The sequence below is a fragment of the Eurypyga helias genome, unplaced genomic scaffold (genome assembly GCF_000690775.1).
Source record: "Eurypyga helias isolate BGI_N326 unplaced genomic scaffold, ASM69077v1 scaffold32186, whole genome shotgun sequence".
Classification (NCBI taxonomy): Eukaryota; Metazoa; Chordata; class Aves; order Eurypygiformes; family Eurypygidae; genus Eurypyga; species Eurypyga helias.
Genome location: NW_010255223.1, coordinates 27,979 through 41,931, shown reverse-complemented (window position 1 = coordinate 41,931; position 13,953 = coordinate 27,979). Strand labels below are relative to the sequence as shown.

The 13,953-nt window shown below is 47.9% G+C and overlaps 1 protein-coding gene across 1 annotated transcript in view; it reads left to right on the top strand.

Annotated features, from left to right (window-relative positions):
- Positions 1-661: 661 nt before the first annotated feature.
- The window catches only part of ADAM19 (ADAM metallopeptidase domain 19), a gene marked incomplete at its 5' end in the record, with an annotated part of 28,907 nt that continues 15,615 nt past the window's right edge, over positions 662-13,953 (top strand). Inside the window, 4 exons of the mRNA XM_010153271.1 lie at positions 662-732; positions 10,508-10,586; positions 11,627-11,703; positions 13,302-13,494. Of these exons, the coding sequence (XP_010151573.1) occupies positions 662-732; positions 10,508-10,586; positions 11,627-11,703; positions 13,302-13,494 (420 nt within the window). The remainder of the gene's footprint in view (positions 733-10,507; positions 10,587-11,626; positions 11,704-13,301; positions 13,495-13,953) is intronic.

Here is a 13,953-nt window from a genome sequence, read left to right as displayed (position 1 = left end):
CTTGGCAGCCTGGGAGTAATCCAAGAGCAGCTGTGAAATACTGTCTGAACAGCGGCTAGAGCTTAAAGATGTCTAAGGGACCCTGCTGCGTGCAACTTCCCAGCATTTTCTGGGAGTAAAGGAATTATGTGAAAATCTCCCCAAGACATGATTCTCCGTGTCCTGAAATAGGCTCTTAAAAAGCCTTTTTCTGCTGGGACAGCAAAAGATGCTTTGGTTAACTAGCTCATATATTTGACTTGTAAACCTCTGGGGCAAGGTGGGGTGTCCCATGATGTGGTGCTGCCCATGGTGTACAGGGAAAGGGGTGCAGTGCACTCTTGCACTCAGCTGCACCTTCAAGCACTCCAGCACCAGACCTTGCTGCCACATCTGAGCCCATCCTTCCCCCTGAGACATCAGGGTCAATAGCTTAGGTGTGGCATCCCACAAGCGTACTGCTTCCCAGCTCGGCGCCAGCATGCCTGGAGCTGGTAGCCACCACAATCCATCCCTTCCCTTCCCCAGCACTCCGGGTCTGAAGGTTAAAGCCTTCCCTATGGAGGAAGGTGAGGAGTGCTTTAAGGTCCGCTGGAATTTCCAGGGAAACAATTTGTGTTTCTGGATGTGTTCATAATTACGATGATATATGAGTAACAGGCACTGTCTCTTTTGCACGCAGCATCCATTCAGAGCTGAAGTTAAGATAAAGGCGGAAGGCCGGGAGCTGATCTTGGAATTGGAGAAAAATGGGTAAGTGTGCTTGTGCCTTGCATTCTGAGTTGTGGTCTCACTAAAACAGTGAATACGGATTACAGTGAAGTCAACAGGAAAACCTCCACTGACTTCAACGGAGTTTTGATAAAGACAGGATGAGGAAGTCCTGGGTTATTCCAGGTCTGAGTCCCCATTGATGTTAATCATCCAAGCTGCAGTAACTGTAACAGAGCTTTGTCAGCAAAAAGTAGATGGTGACCTGGCCCTCACTGTGTAAACTTACTTTTGCCTCATAATTCTTACTGCATTAACTAGAAAATGCTGCTGATATGAAGTGTGCTATTTACCAGACAGCTCAATGCTTTAAAGTCAGTGTGACTCTAATGAGGATTTCATTTGCTGTGATCTGAAGAGGTCCTGCTCCATTTCCTAGGAGAAACTGTCTGACAGTTTCAATTCCATTAGTGCCCTTCATTAGTGCTGAAGTAGACTGAAAAAATGCTTTTGCTTTAACTGAAATGCAACCTCCTCTCAGGCATGATGCAGCGAGGCTGGGTGATATCATAGGGTGTGATGTGTATTGAATTCAGCTGAAGCTGCAGGAGAGTAAGGTAGGAAGGATTCTTGTTCGGAGGCTTGTTCCAGAGGCTCTGTGCCTGGTGAGTGCTTTAGTTTCCAGTGGTGGAACAGCAGCTGGAAATTTAGCTGCAAGAAGCTTGTCTTTGCTCAGTGGTCCACTTGCCCTGTTGGTGTTTTATTTATTTTTAAATGGGTATGAAGACTTATCTATGGAAACACAACCAAATGTTTATCTACTAGAATCAATAGGAATAATAACCTTGATTATATTTTTAAGTGTATTGCATGGGCATCCCAGCCACAGAGCTTGGGGGCTCAGCTTTCCTTCTGAAAACTGAAGTGTCAGAAGATCTTATTAGTTTTGATGGCAGTGCATAAACCTAAATTATATTCGGGGCATTTTGGAGGAAAACCAGGTTCTTCTTGGCACTGCCTGCAGTAAAGACCGGAATCTGATGGATGATGAAACGAAAGTACACCCTACGAGTTGTTTCCTGTAGCAGGCCACATAAGCTACTGAGAGTTTCAGTGCTGCAAGAGCTGGACACGTTTCCTAGGCAGCCATGCACCTGTGTAGAACTAAACAGGAACAGCTATAAATTCTGTGTGTTTTGGCATTTCTCAGCTTGGAAAATGGAGAAATGGTAGAAGAGACCAGGTACCATAAAGCACTGCTAACTCAGTCCTGCCTAAGGTAGGAAGGTCAGCTGTTGCTGACGGCAATGGTCAGCAATGCCTGTCTCTGAACTGAACCTGGAAGCAACATAACTGCTAATGCGGATGGGGGTCTCCTTCCTGGTGGAAGGATGTCAGGTCTTGCATATTCTGCAATCGCGATGCAAAGGTGAATTTGTTTCTGGCGCAGTAGAAGCTGGCAAGAACAAGGATGCTTGCTGAATTAATCCATTGGTGCCCTGAGCATGATGGCGTAACCTCCAGGTGCCTTGCGGGAGCGGTGCTGTGTTATTTCCAGAGCAGGAAAACTCATTGCTGGTGTTAGTAAACAGAATTATAATAATAGAAGGTTTCTATTGTGTTTATTTCCTGAAATGCATTTTCATTCATTGAGATGTACGCACACAGGCTTAAGCGTGCGCGCACACTTCCACTGCGAGATGAAGCGCCTTACTAGGACTGATGAAATACAGCAAGTTGTTCGGGGCTGTTTATTTTTATTTTCTGTGGAAGATGCAAGTGACTCGTAGATAGTAGAGTTTGATGTGGGAGTCTCGCCAGGCCTCAAGTCCTTGTTCAAGAAAGGTGATGGCACAATCCCAAAATGCAAGTCTGAACTTGATTAGATGAGAGGCTCTGGAGAGCCACCACTTTTCAGACACTTGTTGAATGTGCAGCGAGTCTCTGTTTAGAAACCCTCAAATTAAAAGAGAAGCACACAAAAACCTGAAGTCCATGGGAGCCCTGTGGATGCAACCATAGAGCACTTCTAAGTGGAGGCAAACTGCTTCTCCTTGTCAAAGCGTGCAGCAAGGCAGAGTCCTGCCTGGCTCCTCAGGTTCCCAGCCCAGGGGGATGCTGCTCCCCAGCACCCCGGAGCTCACCACTGCTCTTGCTTGTCTTCTAGGGGAGCCTGAGGCTCTAGCTGGGAATGCTGACTCGTTGTAGCATAAGGGACTTCTAAGTGTTTGTTAGGCACCCAGACAGTGGGAGAGAAGGTGAAATCTCCCAAGTGGGAAGTGTCCCCTCAAAGCTGTCTGAAACCTGGCTGTTCCTGGTTTTGAGTTCACAGGAAAGTGGGTATAACAGAACTGCAGCTTTAAGGAAGGTACTTGGGGATTTTTAAATGACCCAGAACTCTGGGGCTTATTTTGTTGATCTAGTTTAGAGGAGCCTCTGGAAACCAGCTTTGCTGCTAAGGTTGGTGCACTGCTCTCCCTCTGTCCCTGGGCTCAGCCCGGGGGTGTGAACGCACCTGTCTGGCTCCCGTTTTATTCTCATATCCACATCCCAGACTCCCACCACTCAAAGAAAGCATGAAATGATTGGTGTAATTTGGGCCTGGTTAGGATTTGATTTACTCATGGCTCCCAAAGCTAGAAAGGAGATACACCAAGCTAGTGGAACTGTTGTAAGTGATGTTCTTGGTGGATTAGGGAGCCTTGTTATGTGTTCACCATTCTTATGGAGAGACAAAGCTGATGAGAATATGAGCTTGCTTTGGAAGCAGCGGTGGGGGAAGATTCACAATCTGGATGGCTTTGGTAGGGATGCACCAGCTTTGAAAGAAACGCGCTGTTTTCAGTATGTGGAGGAAATGTTCACGCCAAGCTTGTGATTTCATATTCCATATGAAAAGGACATTGTGTTCACCCACAGAGGTGAAACACAGAAATTATTGCATATCTTTCTTCAGAACTGTGCACAACTCTGTTTTGTAATAAGCTTAGCACCCATCTGAGTTGGGGTTGCATATATCTACAAACACAGTTATTGCGTTAGCAGTGAACATCATATTGCATTATTTCCCGTTGAGGAGTTTGATAAGAAGGGAGAACCACGCTGCAGTTCCAAGCAGAGTTCACAACACTAGTTAACATTCCTGAATAACGACAAAAGTATATCCCCCAAATGACTTGGGCTTGTTTTAAATGACTCAAAACCGTGTCCTGCAGCTGCAGGATTGGAAAGCTCGAAGCTGCACAAACAACAAATATATGGAGAGATGCCTATAAAGCATCTTTAAATTTGGCTGGGGCTTAGGAACGGAAGAATTGGAGTTGTGAACCTTGGATGAAAAGTGAATTTTTTTAAAAAGGCATTTGCATTTGTTAATAAAAAGCAGCTTTGAGCCAAGCAGGGATGCTGAGACACTCTGAACACGTGTGGCAGCAGCACTGCCTGGTGTGAGCCTTTTCTCTGTGGTGAAGAGGACAGCTGGTGCTTGCACAGCAGAAACCTGCGTGAGGTTGGTCTTCTCACCTGAACGCAGGAAAACGTCAACAAGGCTTCCCGCTGTCTTCTCTTCTCTCAAGGGGAAAGCAGGCTTGGGAAAGGCTCTCTCAGCTGCAAGGGGTAGTGGAGGCTTCTCCAGGGAGCATCCCTGTCCACGGGTGAATCCCGTGGGCAGCGTGGGGCACAGTCACGTGTTTTAGCTGCGTATTTTGGCTGCTGCCTGCTCCCAGCAGCCGTGGGGCACTTGGTGGCAGAGCCGCAGTGATGGGCAGCAGCTGGCTGAGGACATAGCAAAGAAAGCCCAAACTTCATCTATCTGGAATGACCTTGGAGCAATCCAGATAGTTATTTTTAGGCAACTGGATCTGATAGGGAGCAGTATCGTTTCCAATCTCTTCTGGCCCCACCCGGGTAGGCGACAAGCACTCCAGCCCCGCTCGGTGTTCTCAGCGGTGCGATAAGAGATCTGGATGTCACTTGTATTTCACCGTTTCCTGCGTTGGCTCATTTGCAGGGCTTCTTCTACCAGCTGAGTGAGGAGGAGGGGAGGCTGCTGCCCGCCTCTGAGCCGGAAGGATATATGAGATTATTCCATTGATGGGCTACACATCATCAGTGTCTAATGGGCTTCCTGCACAAGGGGGTAAGGGTTAAGTAAAGGAGGGAAATTGAGTTTATCCTGCTCTACTGTCTCATGGGGTCATCAGATAAACAGGGTTGGGACCTGGAAAGCCGTAGCTGCTTTTCAGCCTCCTAATTCCCTTGGGAAGTTCAGTGATTTCTCAGTGTGGGGCAGGGAGGAAGAGATGAGGAAATGGGACCCTTTATATCTGTTGCTCCCTGACTCATTATCAGTCAGTTTCCCATTTATGTTATTTCCATTTTCCTCTCCAGGCAACTTTTATGGTTCCCATTGGTAAGCCAAGGGGCTATGTGACAAATTTTGCTTGGGTCCTGTAACGTGAGTTACACCGTGAACGTCACAGATGATGTGGATGGCAAAAGGGGATGGAGTCTTTAGCCTGTGATATTTTCCCAGCCTTACAAATAGCTAGTTTAGTTCCACCTCAATAGCTGGGAAGCTGATTTTTCCTTCCAGGCTGCTGCTGTTCACACAATAAACATGTTCTCAGATGGATCAGCAAAAGCTCTTGAGGAAGGGAGTTTAAGAGCTCCAGGCTTTGTCTGGATGAAACTCACCAAGGAAAAAAAAAATTGATTTCAGGGATTTAATTAAGTGCCAGGTTTTGTCTGGAGGATTCCAGAGAGGTGAAATCTCTGATTTCCCACTAGTGGGGATATGGAAAGCAGGCCTGTCTGCTCCTATTGTCATGGGTCATGTGTTGGTTGTATTCAAGACTGAGTCAGCTCAGGTTTTGGTAATAAATTCTGACTTTAGGGAACATTTAAGTGACTGGGATGAAAGGGATCAAATTCCCCTTCTTACCCTACTTGGATCCTGTTGAGAGGCAGTGGAGTGGGACCACAAATTGTAGTTGGAAATCTGATGTCTAAACTTTCTTGGGAGAGTTGATTCCCTCCACCCCCGATATTGGCAGCCTGACTGGACAGATTTATTGTGATTTGAGGAAAGGGACAGGGGCAGAGATGTAAGAGATTGCAGGCTTCACTTCTCTTGGTCCCACAACTGAAAAATTAAAAGTCAGTGTTTCTCATGAGAGCTTCATGGACCATTTAACTTTTGTTTTTTGTGAGAAAATTAAAAAATATGTCTGTCTCCTAGACACTCATGGGTGTTTTTAAACTGGCAGCTGTTCATGCAGACTAGCCCCTCTGTAAAATAAACCCAAAGTTGCTTGTGGGACCATATTATAAAAAAATCCTTCTTGATCCAATTAGCAAGAGCACCAGTGTGCTGTCAGGGCCTTCCCAATGCCCATGGGTTATCTCTGGCTGCTAGAGCCAAGCACATTCACAGTGGGATGGAGGGCTCTGAGCCCCTCTAAGACTTGTGCTAACAAGTGATGTTTCACAGGCACGAGAAAACTGCTCCCATTTATCAGGAAAACAGGGGTGAGGTTCTCCAGAGCAGCCAGGAAATGTGCACTCCCTCTAGTGAACGTGGTCATGCACGAAAGGCCCCAGCTTTCCTTCAGCTGTTTTTGGGAGCGTTTGGGTGTGCGCTGCAGCCCCTCTCCCCCAGCTGCTTCCCTGCAGTGGCCAGATGAGCTGGAGGTCATGCTCTTGAACTGTCCTCAAGTGCCACAGGGACAGCTGCCCTCTGAGAAAGATGGATTTTTGCCCCACGCCCTCAGCCTGCCTCTCCCATTGAATAGCATCAGCTCACATGCCAAGTATGTGACCTCCCTGGCACGGCATCTTGAGGTGGCCAGGCAGAGCCATGCTGCCCTGTAATGTCAGCTTGGCACTCAGGGCCCTTCCAGGCAGCAGCACATCAGTGTGGGGAGGAGGGTTTTGTTTCAAACAATGATATCATTGACAGGCTGGAGTGGGACCAAGATCACTCCACGTCGGTCATCAGCAGAAACAGTCTCAAGCCATCTGTACATTATGGCACTGAGCCACTCTTCCTTCATTTGGCTTCCTCACTTGTATTTAACCCAGCTCCCAAGGCTTTCTGGGGAACAAATCCTGCCAAGAGCAGGCTATTCCACCCTGAGCTCAATGCTGAGCTGGATCTTGGGGAACGACTGATCTTGCCGAAAGCTGGTTGCTGTTGGAAAGGTGTAAGGGCTTCCCTACAACATCTTGAGTGCTCTCGTGCAGCTTACCCCAACCTCAAACAGCCCCACATGGCTGCAGCTGGGATCAGGGTTTAGCAGAGGAGAGTGCTCCCATCCAAACCCAGCTTTTTGTCTGACTTCATCAATTCTTTATGCTGATAACTCCTCTAATGAGGGACTTCATGTTGCCTTTTAGGAAGATGATGTGTGCTAGCAATCTGCCAGCTGCCTGACTGGATCTCAGAAGCCTTTAAATGATGTTATTTTGCATCCAAACTTTTGCAGCATCATCTCGAGCTGCTAGAGAGGTAGCCACTGAGACATATAGTGTAACAGAGAAGAAAGGATCAAATGGTGATGTTTTTTCCAGGCTTTCATTCTCCAGCAAGGAGGTGAGCTCTGTGCTGCTCTAGAAACGGTGAATCAGGTCCATCAACACTTTGCAGGGCTGAGCTCTGCTGGAATCAGCCATCCAGCCTGGCAGTGATGCTATCCTGAAACAATGGCAGATAAAGGCCGCTGCCAAGGTTTTGGGGTACTGGTGTCTTGCTAGCCTCACCTCTTTATCCAAGAACTGGTGTGTGTGGAGATGAGGGACAAGACTGGCTGATAACTGGGGAACTCTGAGAAAGAAGGCTTCTTTTCTACTTATTTACAGTTTGGTGGAAGGCTTGATACTAGCTGAGGAAGTAAGCTGGGCTGGGGGTGAGCTTTCACAGGCTCTGAAGTGAGATAGCACCCCAGGGTTGTTGCAAAATGTCCTGTTGTTTTTCCTCTTTCCTCACTGCCCTCCTCACTGCACATAGTGCCATGCACTGCCATAGCCCATCTCAGCAGTGCTGCAAGAGCTCCCTGTGTTAAGGCAGGGAAGGCTCTTCAAAAAAGGACTGGTTTTGCTCAGAAAAAAGAAGCTGGAGCAATTTTAGGGAGCCTGCAATGTAGGATAGGAGTCCACTGGTGGAGAGAGGCTTGAGAGTCGTAACATGGCACCACTTGGCCAGATGTTTCATGCTTTCAGCTCTGTAGCTGTGTAAGTATCTGTCAAATTCAGGCAGACCTCTCAGCTCCTGAATCCACACCAGAAGAGGCTAGAGGCTTCTGCAGGTAGGAAGAAAAGTGCACACACAGTGTGTTGTGTGGCATCATCCTGTGCCCTGAAACATGGTGTGCCAGGAGCTGGTGCTCAGCCTGGCCCAGCTCAGCACTGGGACTGGGCGGGAGGCAAAGCACTGAGGAGTTTTATGCTAGAGGCTGGATGAGAGATAAAATAGCTATTCATAGTGAATGCTTTCCAAGAATAAAGCAGCAGGAAGAAGACATAAGTGTGCTTGTTTGGGAATGAAACAAGTAGGCTGTGCAAGCCTCAGCTACTGGAAATCCTTGGGCTGGTGTCTAATTCTGGCTTTCGTAGCACTGGGCAGATGCACACTGGTTTAGTGTCTACTCTCAAAATGAGAGTCTCTAACACAGACCAGATACCTGCCAGAGCACATTACTCAAGGCAATTTCCTGAAAGTTAATGCAATCTGTTGATTAAACATTTGTTTCTTGCAGCCTCATGCTGAGCAAGCTACTGTAATCAGGGAGATGAAAGGAGTTGTTTTCTGTGGGATGGTGCTTCTGTGCTTATCTTCAGTTTACAGATCGGAGATAGCTGAATGCGGCAATCTCCGAGTGATCAGAACCTCCTGATCACTGACAGCATCTGGTGATGAGAATTAACACATCAGAAAGGAAAAAAAATGAGCTTTTCTGGGCTGCAGTGACTTTGAAAGGGGAGATAAAAGCTGATGTATTCCTGACATCAAATGCTGTCAAATACAAGTGGCACGCAATTTTGTCTGACACTAAGCCATGGATACTTGTTCAGGTGCCTGAGCCTTTGGATGCCAGATGGGGGAAACACTTTCAAACACTCTGATAAAAGGTTACATTTCCTGTTGCTCTGGCCTAATTTAATTAGACATCACAAGCACCCAATCCCTTATTCAAACAGAGGCTTTCAAGGTAGATTAGACCTGACTGCCACATAGCAAAACCCAAGACAAATGGAAAAATCCTTGGTTTTGCTTCTGATACAACTTTCTTCATCCAGCCTAAAGAAATCAAAGAAAGGAAGGGAACTTTTGCTTTCTTGCAAGTCATAGTTCAAAAATCTGATGCATGAACTGCATTAAGCAGGGATGCAAAAAGCCTGAGCTGCAGTGTTGCTGGCATCACGCTGCCCACGATGCACGTGGCATCCTCGTGGCGTGGCAAGTGGCCTGAGAGCACCACGGGGTTGCCGCAGACAGTGTTTCGTAGACGAGACACGTTCTGTGATCCTTCTCCAAACTTCTGGAAGTGAGGCCATTGTTTTAAAAAAGCTGTTTTAAACCTACATTTTATTGCTGCTGAGATGGACACAGGATATGACCTTCTTGGTTTGGCCCAGATTTTGACTTGCTGTATTTTTTTACATCACTGTTTAGCAAATGCAGATGTTTAAAAAGAAGGGACAGGCTGTTGCCTCTGGAACCAAATCAAAACACTTACTATTCAGTGCACAGGAGCGCCTTTTATAGACTTTTGGTCTGAATCTGGGCTGAAGACAGGGAGAATATTGTCTATATGAGGATGACACAAATTCAAACTGGGGAATCAGCATTTTCCTAGGACAAAGATGGGAATCAGCTTCTGGGCAGAAGTTGAAATGTAGATGCAGATTGGTTTATAATTGTGCTCACACTGGGGCACTGGAGGGAGTCTGGATTTGAGCTGAGAACTCACTCCAGTGCTCAGATGTGTCCTAAACTGGCCTGTGGTGTGTTTGGTATGCTGGACTTGGTGTGCTGAATCTAATCCCAGTATATCTGGGGCATGGCTTTGCAGTAGTAAACTCTGATCAGAGACTTGCACCATGAAGGGAGGAGGGGGATGTTGAGGGTTTTTATAAGTCATCATGAAAAATTGACTTGTTCACCTGCAGTTTGGAATTGGATCTCAGCACCTGACTGAACCCAGGGACAGGCTCTCCTTTATTGTTTTAATTTAATAAAAAGCTTGAAAGAGCACTTAGGAAGATGGCTTGCTGTGCCCTTTCAGAAGTGGGTGTGCTCCATGGGAAGAAGTGCTCTGCTGCTGCCAGGGCGGCAGATAGATGGATGTGGCAAGGTCAGCTCTACTTCACCTTCTGACCCTCTGCCATCTCAGCGTGCTCTGCAGAGGGATGCACAGCCTGCGGCACCCGATGGCTCCTGTGCCACCAGGAAGCTATTAGCCATGTCCTCTCTGGGGACAGCCTGTTAACAAGTGCCTTGAAGGCAGAAAGAGATAGTCCAGAGCAGAGTGCAGGGAGAGAGAGAGACAGCGTAGCTTTCAGCCGATGTCCCCCAAATACCCTGCCTGCCCTCTCTGTGCATTGAAATGGGGTTTCCACTGCAGGTAGCAAACAGCAACTGTCCCAAGTCCACAGCAGTGGATCACAGCAACAGCAATATTTACACTGGCTTCAGAAATTGCTGCATTTAGCTGATTTACTAACACCTAGGAAACAGAAATCCAGGTCTAAAGAAAGGTCTTATTGTCTTTTTAAATTATTTTTTTTAAATGTTCTTCCCCCCTCCCTGCATCTGCAGAAAACTCTTTGCACCAAGCTACACTGAGACTCATTACAACCAGACTGGACAGCCCCAGACCACCTCTCTGAGCCCCATGGTGAGTGCAGAGTGCTTTCCCTCCCACAGCATGCCGGGGAGACCAAGCAAGGGGCCCGGAGGAGTAGGTGGCCTTCTTTCTCCAGAGCCTTTCTTTGAGGCTACGGGTGTGCTTTAAGCTGAAGGGGAGGGCAGTCTGACTTTCTGACCTGGGGGTTCCAGCAAAACAGCATCTCCATCCCCCAGCAATGGTAAAAACATCTTACTGTTTTACCCGAGTTCTGATATGAGAGCCCAGGTCAGCCTCCAGCATCACTCACCTCTCTCTGGGTGCTGGGGGATCGTTTATTCCTCCTGCTGCTCACCCTCTTGCTTTTAGTTTTGCCACTGGGTAGTCCACGCCGGGGACATTCCCAGCCTTTGGGAAAACCAGCCCGTGTAAGCTGGCTCATGTTCAGTAAAAATCCCATGAATTACACAGGCCTCGGCTGACTCCCTGCTGCAGTGGCACAAAGATGTGCATTGGTTGTGATGCAAAAATAAAGAGATAAAACCCCCATGAGATCATTTTTACTGATACTCCCCCGGGGTGAGTGGAAGGGATGTGATGAATATGTTGGTGTTTCTGCCCTAAAGCCTCCTTGTCTCCGCCAGAGGCTGCTTTTGTCTTTCCAGGAGCCCCCAGCCAGAGACTTCCCCACTGCCTGTGGTGTCACCCACTCTGGGGCTGAAGGCATGTCCTTTGGTGCCTGACCCAGGGCCAGCTCCATCGACAGGCAGCTCCCATTACAGGCAGAAAGCTTTGGATTGGCCTTAATGCTGCAGCCATCCGAGTTGCTTCCTTGGGGATTCAAAGCTCTTAATTTTTACTGGAAACAAGGAGCTGTTTGATGCACTTGCACAGGCCATGCATGACGGCTGAAAGGCCAAATTTCAATGCAGACCCAGAGATTTAGTTATGATAGTTAATTGCCAAGTGCTGTGGAAAGAGAACAATTACTGGTGTATCAGCAGTACTCACATGGGACTCAGTGATTTCCAAATACAGCACCTGTCCATCCCAAAACTGCACTACCAACCTGTCTCCACTCTGCCTTCCAGGACCACTGCTTTTACCACGGGGTCGTGCGGGGCTGGGAGCACTCCAGCGTCACGCTCAGCACGTGCCGAGGGCTGCGGTAAGTGCCTGGTGATGCCAGAGCTGTGGGAATGCCTCTGCTCAGCTCCTCAGCGTGCTGCCATGTGAGCTCTGCTCCCCAGCAGTATTCCTTCCTGAGCAGATAGACCTCTTTCTCAAATGCCACCCAGCCAAGAGTCTTGGGCATAAAAGGAAATGTGACAGGGGAAATGCAGAAATTTGGGTATCATTAGTAACCCTGGCCTCCTAGCCAGCTCCTCGACTTCTTTGTCTGGCAACGTGGACTTGTGCAATAAGTGAGCTTGAGTCAGGAGTTCACTGAAGCAAAAGACTCTCTTGTTAGTGACTTACAGGGACAGGACTTGCCACGTCCCAGCCTGATGCTCTGCACTAATGCAGGAACCAGCCCCTTCCAGCCTCTCACGACTGGCAGGATTTCATGTGTGTTGAGGCAATGTCTTCACGTCTGAACTTCCTCCTGGGTTGTCAGCCCTGCTCTCTGCTTTCTCCCTGGGTGGTGCAGGGTTGTGTGTGTTATGCGTTTAAAATCCTCGCTTTGGTATTAATGGAGTCTTTGGCAGGAAAACACAGTCTGTATCCTCAGCAGGACTAAATGAAACGGCTTGTTGCAACCAAGGAACTGCGTTCATTTACACCAGCTCAGAGTTTATTTCCAAAACACCACATGGGCTTTATTGATATTAGTGGTCATCTGCTCCGGAGCACCGATTGGAAGCTGATGGGACCGGCTCCAGCCAGGAAACAGCCTGTGCCAAAGCAAACCTGAGACATCTTAAGTGAATGCAGCACAGGCCAAAGAGCCCAGTGAGATAAACAGGACAGTGCAGCCACCTGGGGTTTGCAGTAAATAATCCCAAAGCAAAAGCAGTCGCAGGTGTGCCTTGCTGCTCTCTGCCTGCGTTTTCCTAGGCTCTGCCTCCCCTGCTGCAGAGGAGAGAGAGATGCCTCCTTGGTGTGCACACGTGGTGCGTTCCTGCATCTCTGAGCTGTCAGTGCTATGCTGACAACTCCTCGACATCGTTTTCTAATTGCTGGGAAGGCACAGGCGCTGAGAGCACACGGCTGTTGTCACTCTGAGCCCTCGTGGGGCAGTGTGCTGCCCATCCAGCCATACATCTGCCAGTGGGCATCAAACACAGGAGATTTCCAGCTCTCCTGGCTATAACATGCTCATTGAGAAAACCAGAACTGCATGGCTATGTACAAATCCCAGAGAGAACTGTGTTTTTTTTCTGTTTACAAACAAAGTCCTCACGTTGTTCAGGTCAGTTCTGTTAAAGACAAATTTCTTCTATGTATTGAAAAGCTTACACTCCTCCTAAAGAAAAAGCTGGAGTTTAAAAGATCAGTTCTTCTCAGGTTAGCACTGTTGCAGCACATGCTCCAATAGCCCCTTAATTGAATCTCTGGGTTCCATTGAATAGACTTTAATATATGCAAGCTCAGAGATTCCCTGCTCTGAACTCAAAATATCTCTATCCTTTTTATTAATGAATGACCTGGTAAGGCTAAGTGCCTTGCCAGGGTCAGATGGGAATGCAGCAGCAGCAGAAGCATTTGTCTCCAGTTGCTGTCATAGTAATTAACTTTCCCTCTTATTGCTTCCCATTTCAACAGAGGACTTATCGTACTGAGCAGCAATTCCAGCTATATCTTAGAGCCGGTTCCCGACAGCCCAAACCAGCACTTGATCTACAGGTTGGACAACCTGAGGTTGCAGAAAGGAGCCTGTGGCTACCAGGGCACCAGGGATGCTGCCGAAGACTGGCTCAGGGACTTCACAGCTGGGATGAAACCACCTCGCCAGAGGGTGAGCAGGGCTCATCTGGGTCCATGCATGCTGCTCCAAATTTTGCACCTGTTCCAAGCCTGAGGAGCCTGCTGTTCTCTGGGAGCACAGCTCAGAAAGTGAAATGAAGGCCAATATTTAAGAGGGTTTGTAGCAAGCTGGTTGCCAAACCGTGGCTCCAGCAGGGAAACAAATGAGTGTTGGGGGCCATGGTGTAGCGTGAGGAATCTGGGCTGCAGCCGTTCCTGCACAGATTTGTGCATCTGATACATGACGAAAGGGGTGGGCTGAGGACGGGCACATGGGCACTTCCTGTGGCTACACTGACTTGTGATACTTGGTTGCTGTAAGTCAATCACATCTGGAGGTCACTCTGTGTGATGGGGGCTGTGAATGGCCAGTGAAAACAAACAGGGAAAAAATGTGCTGTATGCACGTTTTGCAAAGAGTTTCTTGGGGGATATGGGGGAAATAAACTCT